At 42.6% G+C, this 14,458-nt stretch overlaps 1 protein-coding gene across 3 annotated transcripts in view; it reads right to left on the bottom strand.

The window, feature by feature from the left end:
* MSL2 (MSL complex subunit 2) overlaps nt 1-12,042 on the bottom strand; it is a 40,320-nt gene extending 28,278 nt beyond the window's left edge. The window contains exons 1-2 of one of the 3 annotated variants that reach the window (XM_004762460.3): nt 11,833-12,042; nt 10,636-10,990 (exon numbers count right to left, since the gene is read on the bottom strand). In XM_004762460.3, the coding sequence (XP_004762517.1) occupies nt 10,636-10,777 (142 nt within the window). In that variant the 5' untranslated portion in view covers nt 10,778-10,990; nt 11,833-12,042. Of the gene's footprint in view, nt 1-9,060; nt 9,244-10,635; nt 10,991-11,832 lie in introns of those variants that run through there. The other 2 variants (XM_045088876.1, XM_013061417.2) reach the window with 2 other exon arrangements.
* Nucleotides 12,043-14,458: the final 2,416 nt, after the last annotated feature.

The raw sequence follows: 14,458 nt of genomic DNA, 5'->3' as shown, positions 1-14,458 counted from the left end.
AAACATCAGGAAGCAAGGGCAAAAATGAACTACTGGGACTTCATCAGGATAAAAAGTTTTTGCACAAAAAAAGGAAAAGGTCAACAAAACCAAAAGACAATGGACAGAATGGGAGAAGATACTTGCAAAATGACATATCAGATAAAGGACTAGTATCCAAAATCTATAAAGAACTTACCAAACTCAACACCCAAAAAATAAACAATCCAATCAAAAAATGGGCAGAAGACATGAACAGACATTTCTATTTCTGCAAAGACAACATTCAAATGGCCAAAAGACAGATGAAAAAGCACTCAACATCACTCGGCATCGGTGAAATACAAATCAAAACCTCAGTAAGCTACCACTTCACACCAGTCAGAATGGATAAAATAACAAATCAGGAAATGACAGATGTTGGCAAGGATGTGGGGAAAGGGGAACCCTCCTTCACTGCTGGTGGGAATACAAGCAGGTATAGTCACTCTGGAAAACAGTATGGAGGTTCCTCAAGAAGTTGAAAATAGAGCTACCCCAGGACCTAGCAATTGCATTACTGGATATTTACCCCAAAGACACAAATGTAATGTTCCAAAAGGGCATGTGCACCCCAGTGTTTATAGCAACAATGTCCACAATAGCCAAACTATGGAAAGAGCCTAGATGTCCATCAACAAATGTATAGATAAAGAAGATGTGGTAATATACATAAACACTGGAATACTATGCAGCCATCAAAAGTGGGAATCTTGCCATTTGCAACAACATGGATGGAACTAGAGGACATTATGCTAAGTGAAATAAGTCAAAGAAAGACAATTATTATATAATCTCACTGATATGTGGAATCTGTTAAACAAGGGGAAATAAGAAACATAAGGGAAGAGAGGAAAAAATGAAACAAGATGAAACCAGAGAGGGAAACACACCATTAGAGACTCTTAATCTCAGGAAACAAACTTGAGCGTGGCTAGAGTGGAGTGGGTGGGAGGGATGGGTGGCAAGGCGATGGGACACTCGGGAGGATATGTGCTATGGTGAGCACTATGAATTGTGTAAGACTGACGAATCATTGACCTGTATCCCTGAAACAAATAATACATTATATGTTAATTTAAAAAAAGAAAATAATTCTGCTAAAATATTATGGACAGAGTCAGATCAAGAAAAAGTAAGAAAAATGGCCAGATATATAGTAAATAAGGTAAAAATTTATCTAAGCTAATTTCCTGATATGAGGACAAAAAATTAATCTTCAAAAGAAATGTCAGAGTAATAGAAATCAAATGGTAAGAAGTCAAAGGTCACTACTGGACACAGAAAAATATGAGAAATCAGAATAAGATTTTGAAATATCACTTTTTTTTTTAAAGATTTTATTTATTTATTTGACAGAGAGAGACTACATGTAGGCAGAGAGGCAGGCAGAGAGAGAGAGGAGGAAGCAGGCTCCCTGCTGAGCAGAGAGCCCGACACAGGACTCGATCCCAGGACCCCGGGATCATGACCCGAGCTGAAGGCAGCGCGGCTTAACCCACTGAGCTACCCAGGCGCTCCGAAAAATCACTTTTTAAAATAAAAAATAAAATAGAGAAAGTACACCACAACTCACAAAACCTCAAATTATATACAAAAGTGTGAATATAAATATATATAAAATATATATATATATATGTATCATATATAAAAGTAGCCAAGTGGACTCTGAGAGAAGCCAATATAATGACATTAGCCAATTACTGATGGCAAGCTATGCATGCACAAAGCAAACAAAGAATAGAAAGAAAGGAGATCTGGATGTTTCAGTTAAATTGAGAATGAAAACCACAACCCCAAAGTGCAGAAGGTATGTTGTTTTACTACATCAAACACTATATAAAATTATTATAAAATCAAAGTTTCCAGGGAAGAGCATAAAATAAAAAGACAGTAAAATAGATATAAAATAGATAGTATTTTTGTCATTTTCTAATTTCCAGTATTTCTTTATAACCCCAATTCCCAGGGGGTATCACATTATTCAACACTGTCTCATTCTTCTAAGGCCCACACCTGACTCACCTCTAATTCCAATCTTACCTGCAACCTCTCCGAAGCACATGGATCTCTCCCAAAATCCAATAGCAAACTGCTGAATCCCTGAAGAGTATTTTAATTGGACTGTTCTTAAATTACTTCAAACCTGCCTATTTAAATATTTCATGTCCCTCCAAAATCAACACCCTTCCTTACTTCACTTCTGTTATGTAACTAGGTTCTCTGACTCCTTCAATCTTTTCCAAGCATCTGTATTAAACTTAAACTGCCAGGTTTTTGTCAGTTCTTCAATAAAATTCAGTACATTTCATCAGGTGTATGTGAAAACACTGTGCTAGACATGTTTATAAATTTCAGGGTGGGAAATGCCTCATTTAATCCATTCATAGTGAAAAATGCCTAAGCATAAAAAAGTGTAAAACAGTACATATCAAAGAATTAAAATGTTATGATAACCGTAAGGAAGACAAAACATTCCCTTCATATTATCTTGGTGTTACCTCTCTACTCCTACCACTATTCAGGCTTCTATCTAATATGGATATATCTGTTTTCCTTTCATGTCTTAATAATCAATCCTGTATTCTACCCCCAAATTAATCTTTCCAAAAATTTTAGGAAATCACATCACTCTCTTATTTACAAAGCTGTTTCTCAAATGCTTGCAATAGCGATTTGCAAACTTTCAACCCCTTATCAAGATTGGGGGGGGTAGAATGCAGATTACAAGAACCTGCTCAAAGATATTCCCATTCAATCAGTCTACTGCAATAACTGGGAATCTGATTTTGAATGAGCCCTTTAGGTAATTTTGATTTAAGTGGCCCAAGAGCATATCTCTGGGGGGAAAAAAGTTCTCCAAGGGTAAATGTCAAATTCCTTAGCCCTGCGTCAGGACTCACCACACAAAAGAGTCCTGAAACTCAATTTATAGGGCAAGGGATCTAACTAGGACTATTCACTACAATAAATTTGACTTTCTGCAGCCAACTGTTCTCTCCCTCCAACCTTGCTGAAAATGTCCACTAACTTCATCACTGTTCTCACTGTCTTAAGCCCCATACTTCCTAGATCTCACCAGACTGAAACAATCCCTCCTGTGTAATTCTACAGCACTGTACTGCTTGTCTTGAACCATTACTGTTTTGTTTTGTTTTTAACTTGAGAGACAGCACAAGGGCAAGGGGGGAGGGTCCTCAAGCAGACTCCCCACTGAGCACGGAGCCTGATACGGAGCTCAATTCAGGACTATGAGATCATGAGATCATGACCTGAGCAGAAATCAAGAATCAGAGGCTTAAACATCTGAGCCACCAGGCACCCCGTGAACCATTATTTATACTAATATTATTAACTTTTCAGGTGGTTATATCACATGACAACTGACTGTGGATCAAACCTCTTTCCATTTCTTTCAACATCCAGAACAATACACTGTGGAAGTCCTTTCTCTAAGGCAATTTTAGTTTGCATAAGCATACCTAAATAGGAATGAATAAATGAACTAAATTTTAGGATACAAAAAGGGAAAACTATAGAAAGGAGATTCTTATTAGGAAAAGAAACCAGTTAAATAAGTATATCTGGAATGAAAGTGTATCTGCCAACACAAATTACTACATACTGTTCTTCCTTACCAGCCTACCAAACGCTCCCTGAAGAATTCTTCCCAGAAAGAACAGGTGAACTTAAGTCCCAAGAAAAAAAAACTGGTAAACCAAACTCTACTTAACACCAATCAGGTCTGCTTAAACTTAATCCAAACAGCTATTCAAAAGCAAGTTATCTGAGGGGAAAAGTCATTTATGGTTAATTTCTGAAACTTCTACACATGCAATAAACTTATAATTGTTCTATTATGATGTAACATAAGTGCCTCTAACACAACACTTCCCCAATAACTGATCTACTTATCTGTCTTCTCCTTAATGCTGAACAACATATGGATAGTGACCATGTGTCTTGTTCATCTTTCTAGTCCAGCACTTAGAACAAGTGATTAATAAAGACGTAATGAGTTAAGTTTTCAACATAAAAAATGATAGTGATTCTCCAAAAATAACACAATGGCCAGCAAGCATATGAAGATACAATCAACATCACTATTTAGAGAAATGCAAATCAAAACCACAATGACATCACCTAATGCCCACTAGAATGGCTACTATTAAAAAAAAAAGTGTTGGCAATGGAGACATTGGAACCCCTGTATTGGTGGGATTGTAAAATGGTCTAACCACTATGGAAAACAGTAGAGAGGTTCCTCAAAAATTAAAAATGAAAATACTATACACAATCCCAGCAATCCTATTTCTGAGTATATACCCAAAAAAACTGAAAGCAGGGTCTTTAGTAATCTCCACACCATGTTCACAACAGCATATTCAAAATAGCCAAAAGGTGGAAACCCAAAAATCCATTAACTGATGAATGGATAAATAACTGTGGTACACAAATACAATGGAATATTATTCGGCCTTAAAAAGGAACAAAACTCTTACACATACTACAACATGGATGAACCTTCAGAACATTATGCTAAATTAAATAAACCAATCACAGAAAGACAAAATACTGTATGATTCCACTTATATGAAGTATCTAGAATAGTCAAATTCAGACAGACAGAAAATAGAATGGTGGTTCCAATGGGCTGCAGAGGAGGGTAGTTGGCTGATGGATATCAAGTTTCAGATTTCCAAGAAGAAAAAGTTGTGAAAACTGGGGCACCTGGGTGGCTCAGTGGGTTAAGCCTCTGCCTTTGGCTCAGGTCATGATCTCGGGGTCCTGGGATTGATTGAGCCCCACATCCGGCTCTCTGCTCAGCAGGGAGCCTGCTCCTCCCCACCCCACCTGCCTGTCTGCCTGCTTGTGATCTCTCTCTCTGTCAAATAAAATCTTAAAAAAAAAAAAAAAAAGAAAGAAAGAAAGAAAGAAGGAAAAGGTATGAAAATCAAATTTTATAACAATATACTTGACGTTATAGAACTATACACTTAAGATGATAAATTTAATGTGTTCACTGCAATGAAAAATTACAGTGAGTTTACAAAAAAAAACTACACAAAAAAAGCAGGTGTAACACATTTGTGTACAATTATTCAAATGGCCTTTTAAGGGCACCTGGGTGGGTTCAGTCTGTTAAGTGTCTACCTTCAGCTCAGGTCATTATCTCAGGGTCCTGGAATCGAGCCCTGTGTCAGGCTCCATGCTCAGCAGGAGTTTACTTCTCCCTCTCCCTCTAACCACCTCCCCCACTGCTCCGGCTCACTCTCTTGCACTCTAATAAATAAAATCACTCTAATAAATAAAATGTTTTAAAAGTTCAAATGGCCTTTTAATTTAACTTCCATCTAAAAGATTTTTTAAAATAAGATAAAAAAGCTAAGTAGTTTAAATAACTCACTCAAAACTTTCTGTTCACGTTTCATTGTAGAAGATTCTTGCTAATTACAAACTGCTGAGTCAAAAAGTATTTCTGCTAAAAGAAGAGAATCAGAATTCTAGAACTGGAAAAGATGACAGAGATCATACATTCCACTAATTTCTAATGTGGGTCCATAAACAACGGCAAATGAAAAAAGGAAAATGTAATTTTTCATAGAGCTAAATCTATTTAAAGTTAAGGCATATGCTTTATTCTAAGAATACATCTTCACCTTAAACTTCCTCATTTTAATACTAATTTCATCCGTTCAACAAACATTTGTTGAGCCACTCTCAGGTGCAAGACTACAATCAATACTCAACAGGAGAACCAAGGCTCTCACTCAGGAAACTGCCTCCTTTCTAGTGGAAAATAAGAGTACAGATAGCAAGAAAAGATAGGGTTCTGTTGTTAAGTCCTTAACATTCAAAAGAAAAATCTGATCAGCCCACATAATCCTAGGTCAGTGGGAAACATCAATCTACAGCCCCTTCCCAATTTATTTTAAGATTTTATTTATTTATTTATTTGAGAGAAACAGCGTGCTTGTGCACAAGCAGGGGAAACAGCAGGCAGAGGGAGAAGCAGGCTCCCTGCTATGCAGGGAGCCCAAAATGGGGCTCAATCCCAGGACCACCAGATAATTACCTGAGCCTAAGGCAGATTCTTAACCTACTGAGCCACCCAGGCACCCCCTTCCCATGTTATGGGAAAGTGGATGTCCAAAAGGTTTCACAACAATTCAATAAATTCCAAGTCAAAACCACCTTGTTTCTAATTAAAACACCAAGAAAATACCCATGTGCCTTAGTAGAGATTCAAACATAATAAGTTTATTGGACTCCAAATATCTCAAAGACTAATACTCTTCCACTTAACATGTCCTTCCAGTTCTAACAGGATTTGATTCTATATACCAACCTTCTTGTATCATTTGAAGACATAAAAATTTAATGAAAACCTTAAAATCCCTAGGACACCACCAGTCAGAATGACTAAAATTTAAAAAAGTCAGGAAACGACAAATATTGGCAAGGATGCGGAGAAAGGGGAATCCTCCTTCACTGCTGGTGGGAATGCAAGCTGGTGCAGACACTGTGGAAAACAGCACGGAGGTTCCTCAGAAAGTTGAAACTAAGCTACCCTTCGACCTAGCAATCACATTACTGGTATTTACCCTAAAGATACAAATGTAGTGATCCAAAGGGATACATGTACCCCAGTGTTTATAGCAGCAATGTCCACAATAGCCAAACTATGGAAAGAACCTAGATGTCCATCGACTGATGAATGAATTAAGAAAATATGGTATATATACACAATAGAATACTATGCAGCCATCAAAAGAAATGAAATCTTGCCATTTGCAACAACGTGGATGGAACTAGAGGATATTATGCTAAGTGAAATAAGTCAATCAGAGAAAGAAATTATCATATGATCTCCCTGATATGAAGAAATTGAGAGGCAGTGTGTGGGGTTTGGGGGATAGGGAAGGAAAAAATGAAATAAGATAGGATCAGGAGGAAGACAAACCATAAGAGACTCTTAATCTCACAAAACAAACGGAGGGTTGCGGGAGACAGGGGGAGTATGAAGAGGGTAGATGGGTTATGAACATTGGGGAGGGTATATGATACGATGAGTGCTGTGAAGTGTGTAAGCCTGATGGTTCAGACCTGTATCCCTGGGGCAAACAATACATTATATGTTAATAAAAATAATTAATTTTAAAAAATTAAGGGAGGGGCACCCGGGTGGCTCAGAGGGCTAAAGCCTCTGCCTTCGGCTCAGGTCATGATCTCAGGGTCCTGGGATCGAGCCCTTCATCAGGCTCTCTGCTCCGCAAGGAGCCTGCTTCCTCTTCTCTCTCTTCCTGCCTCTCTGCCTAGCTGTGATTTCTCTCTGTCAAATAAATAAAATATTAAAAAAAAAAAAATTAAGGGGCTCCTGGGTGGCTCATGGGTTAAGCCTTTGCCTCTGGCTCAGGTCATGATCTCCGGGTCTCATTTTCTTCCTCTGAGTCTGTCACAAACATCAACATGCAAGTGACTGGATAGGAAAGGGTAGATGAGGCAGGAGGAACACAAAAATAAACTAAAAAATAGTATTTTCCCCTAAGATATCAAAAGAATTAGATATAAAAGCTGCACCCATGGGCGCCTGCGTGGCTCAGTGGGCTGGGCCACTGCCTTAGGCTAGGGTGGTGATCTCGGGGTCCTGGGATGGAACCCCACGTCGGGCTCTCTGCTCAGCAGGGAGCCTGCTTCCCTGCCTGTTTGTGAACTCTCTCTAACAAATAAATAAATAAATAAAATCTTTTTTTAAAAAAAGGCTGCACCCAAAGAGCTGTAAGTGCCTATGATTGAAACAAAGGGTTAGAGGTTCAAAGGACAAAATGGAACTTTGCTGCAGTGAGCAAAGAATTCACTGAGGAGGGAGGAAATTGATGAGTTAAACCACAGAGAAAGTATTTTTAGGCAAAAGAGACTTCAATGAATAAAGAAGGGGTAAAAAGAAGGAAGACACAGGCCCTGTATGTTTGAAAAGGCAAGAATATTAACCTGGCTGAAGCACAGAAATATGTAAGAGAGCAGTAAAAGGTAACGCTGAAAAGGTAGGACTGGGTCATACTTCAGAGGACCTGATGAAACAAACTCCGTATTTACAGCACCAAAATAGAATTAAACTTTTACATATTTATTATCTTCATGAAATAAGACTGCACATGCCCTATTAACTTGAATGTATTTATGCTTTTCAGCTAGTACAATATCTGATACAAATATGTTTGAACGCTGGATCTAAATTCAAATAACCGATTTTTTTCTTATCTCCTGATAACCAGACTTATATTAGAGTTAGTTAAAGACATGGGGGCAGTGGTCAGAGAGGGCTGGCCAGAACCTACATTCAGACTGCTAAAATTTATGCCAGCTACTCAATTATAATCAGGGAAAAAGTAGAACCCACAAATCTTTTCCATAGGATGGCGGAGTAGCTTGAACAAGGCATAATGGCAAACACCAAACTGCCAGCTGCTCTGCCAACTTGTGATCTCTAATAAATAAGTAAAACTTAAAAAAATAAAAAAAAAAAATTGGGGGGTGCCTCGGTGGCTCAGTAGGTTGAAGCCTCTGCCTTCGGCTCAGGTCAGGATCCCAGGGTCCTGGGATCGAGCCCTGCATCGGGCTCTCTGCTCATCAGGGAGCCTGCTTCCTCCTCTCTGCCTGCTTCTCTGCCTACTTGTGATCTCTGTCAAGTGAATAAATAACATCTTTTTTTTTTTTTTTAAAGATTTTATTTACTTATTTGACAGAGATCACAACTAGGCAGAGAGAGAGGAGGAAGCAGGCTTCCCGCTGAGCAGAGACCCTGGGATTATGACCTGAGCCAAAGGGAGAGGCTTCAACCCACTGAGCCACCCAGGAGCCCCAATAAATAACATCTTTAAAAAAAAAAAAAAAGGAATTCGAGAAAATGTTCAATTAGACAACTATCCTGAAGCTATTGATAAGAACTTAAAATTCTAAGCAACTACACAATTCAAAACTACCATTTTACCCTTAAATTAGGCAGTTAAGTCCCATCCCCCTAGTAAAAAGGAGACTTACCAGATCTTTTGAGTGTTACCTGGATAATGACATCACTCTCTACTGCTGTTCTAGCAGGCTGGGATGGGCTGCCCTCTGCCCTCTTTCCCATACATCACAAGAGTAGCAATCCCCCCAAAAGAAAGGTTTGTAGAAAAGGAAGTTATAGCAGCTCTATCTCCTCAGTTCAAAAACTACCAAAAGCTGTTAAGACATAAAAAGAAGCACTCCATAAAAAGTGGAAGTGGGGTGGGGGAGCACAATGAAACCAAGCAAATTCCTATCTGTAAAATTTAAGCTAAAGGAAAACTTGGAATCTCGCCCAAAGCTCTCATTTTATACATTAAGAAACTGAGGCCCAGGGCAGTGGTGATTTGCCCATGGCAAACACTTCCCTATAAAGGTGTTAACTGTCTGTTACCAGTCACAGTAATCACATTCACAGAATTACTTATGTGTTTATAAGATTAAGTACCTGGTATGCAAAAAACACAATCTCCATCTCCTCTGCACCCCCTTCAGTGGCTTGCCCCAATGCTATCCAGAAAATGATGCAAGATTCTCAAATGAATACGGTATCCTCCTTCAGCCACTACAGGCACAAAATTTCTTTTATCTAAGATAAAGTGAAAACCTGAAATGCCTGAATTTCTCAAGTTCTGACTATACAAGTGGATCAGCAAAACCTCAAAATTTGGGGTAGAATGAAAATACGAAATGGAGTATAGTACTTTTTTGACAACTGCCATTTCCCTCCTATTAATGTTTCCAGGCCAGCCTTTGAAAAAAGGTGTATAGCTAAAAAATAATAGGTACAAAGTTATTCCAAGTTATCATCACTTTTGAGACACTTCCATTAGATAAGTTAGCATTTCTTCACCACTCAAAAAATAACCTGAAAGTAACCTACCCTGCAGAAAATATTTTTGGGTGGGGGGATAAAAAAGCCAACCACCTAAAATAACTGTCTACCAGGCCATAACATATTAAAACCACAAAATAAGGAACAACAATTTCATAAAAATCCCACCAGCTAAAAAAGAGAGTATTTTCAGTCTTTCCGGGCTCACTATTTACTGTCAAACTGTCAAAGCATGTTGAGGAACACGGACAAAAGTTCTGCATCGAGTTCACAGGCTGTGGGTGCATCCGATTATACCACTACCCACACCTAACACCAGTTTGGGGAAATGCAAACACGCCACACGTACATTTTTTAACCAGGCTAAACCACGTTTAACCAAGGTAAGTGTTGTGAGCTCTTGTATCAAAGGTTTAAAAAAAAAAAAAAAAAAGGAGCACTACGCAAGCATACTTCACTCATTTATAAAACCATCAACAGAAATGGCAAGGAACTGACCCGAGAAGAATTAAACAGTTCTGAACATTAAGGCCGCCGTACAAAACGGTTTAGGAGGGCTCTTTCTGAACTGCTGGGCAAAAGTCCTCTGACGAGCCTCAAAACTAATGACCGTACACTAATGCACAAATAACAAAAGCTTAATACAAACTACCACGCCGCCAAACCGTTCCTGTTACCAAAGCCCAGATTTTTTTAAAATAAGCATTGAAAGGGAACAATAAAAAGCGTCTCACCGCAAACACAGCAAGAGAGAGACTGTCGGAAGTAAGGCAAGAGCCTGTTAATCTCTGTAAACGCCTTGGGGTCTCCGGGGTCGTAGTTGAGCACTAGGCGGCTCGCGGAAATGTAGAGAGCAGTAGCATTCACGGGGTTCATTGCAGACACTTCGACACCGTTGGCTCCCGGTTGAAAAGAAATTCCGGATCCAACTTTGTAAGCAGCCAGGGAACAATGGCGAATTTGCAACAAATCGGAGGAAATCAGAGAAGAACCACTGGCCAAAGTAGTAACTAAAATCCGTGCAAGTTTGTGGAGCTGAAGCAATCCTCCCACACATGGGGCCTTGGCGCCCCTCCTCCGTCCCTGAGACTTGCAGACAAAAAAAAAAAAGAGAGAGAGAGAGAGAGAGAAACCAGCGTTCGAGTTTGTCCCAGGCAGCCTCGGGGCGAAGAACGCGGGGGCTTCGGCGCTGGGGCCGGGACTCGGCGCTCAGTCTAGCCCCGCGGCTCCGCGGGCGGCCTTCGCTGCATCTCCGGACGCGGAGGCACCTCCTCAGGGCGAGCTGGACGGGCGCGGGAGCAGGCCCCCGCCCGGTCCGAGGGGCGCGCACGCTTCTCACGAGCTGCAGGGCCCTTACTCCATCACAGCGCCCAGCGCAGAGGTAGCGGCGACGGCAAGGAGGACGGCTCGGGCGTCGACTTCCTCAATCTAGTGCACCAAGCCGCGGCGGCGGCGAACGCTGCAGCTGCGGCAGGCGGAGGCTGCCGCCGCTCTCTCCATATCGGACGCGGGGCCCGGACTGCGCCTGACTCTCCGCCCTGGCGGTTACAACCCCGCTGTTCCCTGAGGTGGCGGAGCCGGCAGGAGAGTCCCCCACCCGATAGGGGAGGGCTGGGGAGGAAGTGCGCGGGCCGGCGGCGGCAGCGGGAGGGGGCGGGGAGCAGGCCCGGCCGGGCCGCGGCGGCGCCCCTCGCTCCTCAGTCGCTCACTCCGAGGTCACCAGGCGCAAGCACCGCCCCCTCACTGCCCGGCCATCTTCTCCACGCCGCACACACGGAGACCTCCTCCTCCAAGCACGACGGCCGCCGCCGCCCACGGCTCCCGCCCGGCCGCAGCTGAGACGAGCGCTCACACCGCCAGGCCCCGCCGCCGCCCAGAGCACCAGCAAGGCCCCGCGGCAGGCCCCTCCCCCCGTGCCTCGCCGCCCTCACCCTGACTCCACGCGCCACTCTAACTCAGTAGGGCCCGGGCTGCTGCGGCCTTAGTGAATCCCGCGGACTGTGCGGCGCCTCAGGCCCTGCCGGCGACGACGACCGTTACCCCAACGGGCAAAGCCACTGTCATCCCCGAGACTCCCCCGCCGTCGTCGTCGCTAGCGCCCGCACGCATGCGCAGAGCACACTCTCACCCCTCCCCCCCGCCCTTTCCTTTCCCTTCGCTTCCCTTTTCCCCTGCTTCTCCTCTAAGAGCCCCCTCCACACCCTCCCAGAGCTACCGGCTGGCTCCGCGCATGCGCATTCCAATATCAAGCTCCACCGCCTTTCGCCCTCACGCGTGCGCCTTGACCGCCCACCCAGAAAACCGGATAAACACAGCAGCCCGCTCACGCCAGCCCCTCCCTGCTGCCAACCCACCCAGGCCTCACTGCGCATGCCTGGCTCTCCACTTACGGCTCTTAGAACAGAGCATGCTCTCTGCAAGACGGCCGGTCTGTCCGCCCCTCCCCCGTGCTCCCTCCAATTCCCTCTTAGGCGTGTGGGCTGTGGCGAAACATTGGTTAGTTGACCCATCCTTCCACGGTATGGGCTCTAAGCCCCTCGCACTACACTGCTTCCTCGATGCCCGCCAACGCTGAGTCCTGGCGGGGACGCGCCATGTGGCATTCCGCCCTGGCGGTCCTCCTCGCCCTGACTGACCGCGATGTGAGGAAATAGTCCCGAACCGCCCCAAGCCCCGCCCTCGCGGCCTTTCTCCTGGAACAGCGCTTTCCAAGCACTGAAAGGGCGCTGCCGCGGCCTGCTTGGGCAGTCAGAGCCGGGAAGGTCGACAGCAAACAGCGTGTCCGCGCGCCCGGGCGGCGTGCGGGCGACGTTTGCTAGGTTAGGGTCGCGGAAGCGTCGATGGCAGCCTGGCAGGCGGTGTGTAATCGGTGGGGCTCGGGCCCATCTCCTTTCTCCCGTCCTTCCGAGCTGGGCTCTTTCCGCGGACTCTGGTCGTTGGAGTCGGACCGACGCCAGCCGCCCAGTCTAATGGGGCGCCGACCAGGACCTCGCCGAGCTCGTAGAGGAAAACTGTCCAATTTAAAAGCAAAACGTACCCCTTTTCGGCTCCTTTGACAGACTTAGCCCTTCTTTGTGAACAGAGCTCTTGAGGAATCGACGGTCCTGGTTTAGAAGGGACCCAAATCCTTGAAAGTACATCTTTTTTTTTAAACAAGCTTTCGTCTTGTTTTTGCAGGAGACCGGGGACACTGAGATATAAACAAAAGCCTAATTTAACGTAAGATTCCCCTCATCTCTAAAAGTACAAAACTTTTTTTGAGGAGCACAAATAGAAACAGCATAGGAACCATTTTTATCTCGCGATACCAAAGCTCTTTAGCATAGTTTTTTGCGCTAAATAAATGATCAACACGTGTTCGCAAAGTGAAATTTGTGACATGTATATCTTTTGGGGGCACAAATACGGTTAGTTTTAGGGATTTTCTATTCAGAGTAGAAATTAATAAGATAACAAGGGAACCCAATAAATTCTGGTATATAATTTCTAGAGCCATATGATAACAGGTTTATTTTCTTTACAAGGGCTAGCATATTATCACCACTTACATACGTATAGAGCAGTAAAAATCTAACTTCTTAATTTTGTTAGGGAGCAAAGCAGAAATTAGACAAAATTGTGCAAAGTACATTTGGCTGTCTTGTATCTGGAAAATGACAAGTATTCTCAAATCCATTCTCTTGGTTAAAAGCCCCATCTTCCTTGGGTCGTTTGTTTGATAAGTGATCTTGTCTAAGCTCACCCTCAAATAAAACTGTTATATTATACAGTTCTATTTTTATTTCAGACTCTTAAGTTCTTATTCCACAAAACACAGGTTGTTTTCCTCCAAAGGAGCAACATGGAAAGTAAAATAATCATTGTTTTCCATTCAGGCAACATAAATTAGCAGTCACCCTAAGCAAGTGATTACTTTCAGGGCCTTAATCTTTCTAACGTTCTCATAACTGAATTTTTTTTTTAATCATTTGAGATGTGTGCAGCCTAAATTAAGACTAATTTGGTTGATGGTCTCTGTGTGTGTGTGAAATAGAGAAACTTAAACCAATGTTTTTTAGCATCTAAAATTGCTTACAGGGGCACCTGGGTGGCTCAGTGGGTTAAGCCGCTGCCTTTGGCTCAGGTCATGATCTCAGGGTCTTGGGATCGAGTCCCGCATCGGGCTCTCTGCTCAGCGGGGAGCCTGCTTCCCTCTCTCTCTCTCTGCCTGCCTCTCCATCTACTTGTGATTTCTCTCTGTCGAATAAATAAATAAAATTTTAAAAAAAATAAAATAAAATAAAATTGCTTACAACTGGTGGTAAGTTTATGGCATTTAGAAACAAAGCACCTCCACGTTGAAGTATTATTGTCTGCGATAACTATTTGATTGCTGGAGGCTTGCCTTAAGAGAAAACATAAGCTGTTTATAGAAAATGAAGTGTTTGGATCAAATATTTAGGAGAAGTCATATATAACTCAGATAACTATCAATGTAATTTTTTTCATATTTTATATTTAATTATTATTTGGAAGTAAAAGTGTTAGGGTTGCCAGATCTAACAAAAATACAAGATA

The sequence above is a fragment of the Mustela putorius genome, unplaced genomic scaffold, assembly GCF_011764305.1.
Source record: "Mustela putorius furo isolate JIRA1106 unplaced genomic scaffold, ASM1176430v1.1 tig00003834_pilon_pilon_pilon, whole genome shotgun sequence".
NCBI lineage: Eukaryota > Metazoa > Chordata > Mammalia > Carnivora > Mustelidae > Mustela > Mustela putorius.
The sequence above is the reverse complement of the archived record's forward strand: the minus strand, read 5'-3'. Positions and strand labels throughout refer to the sequence as shown.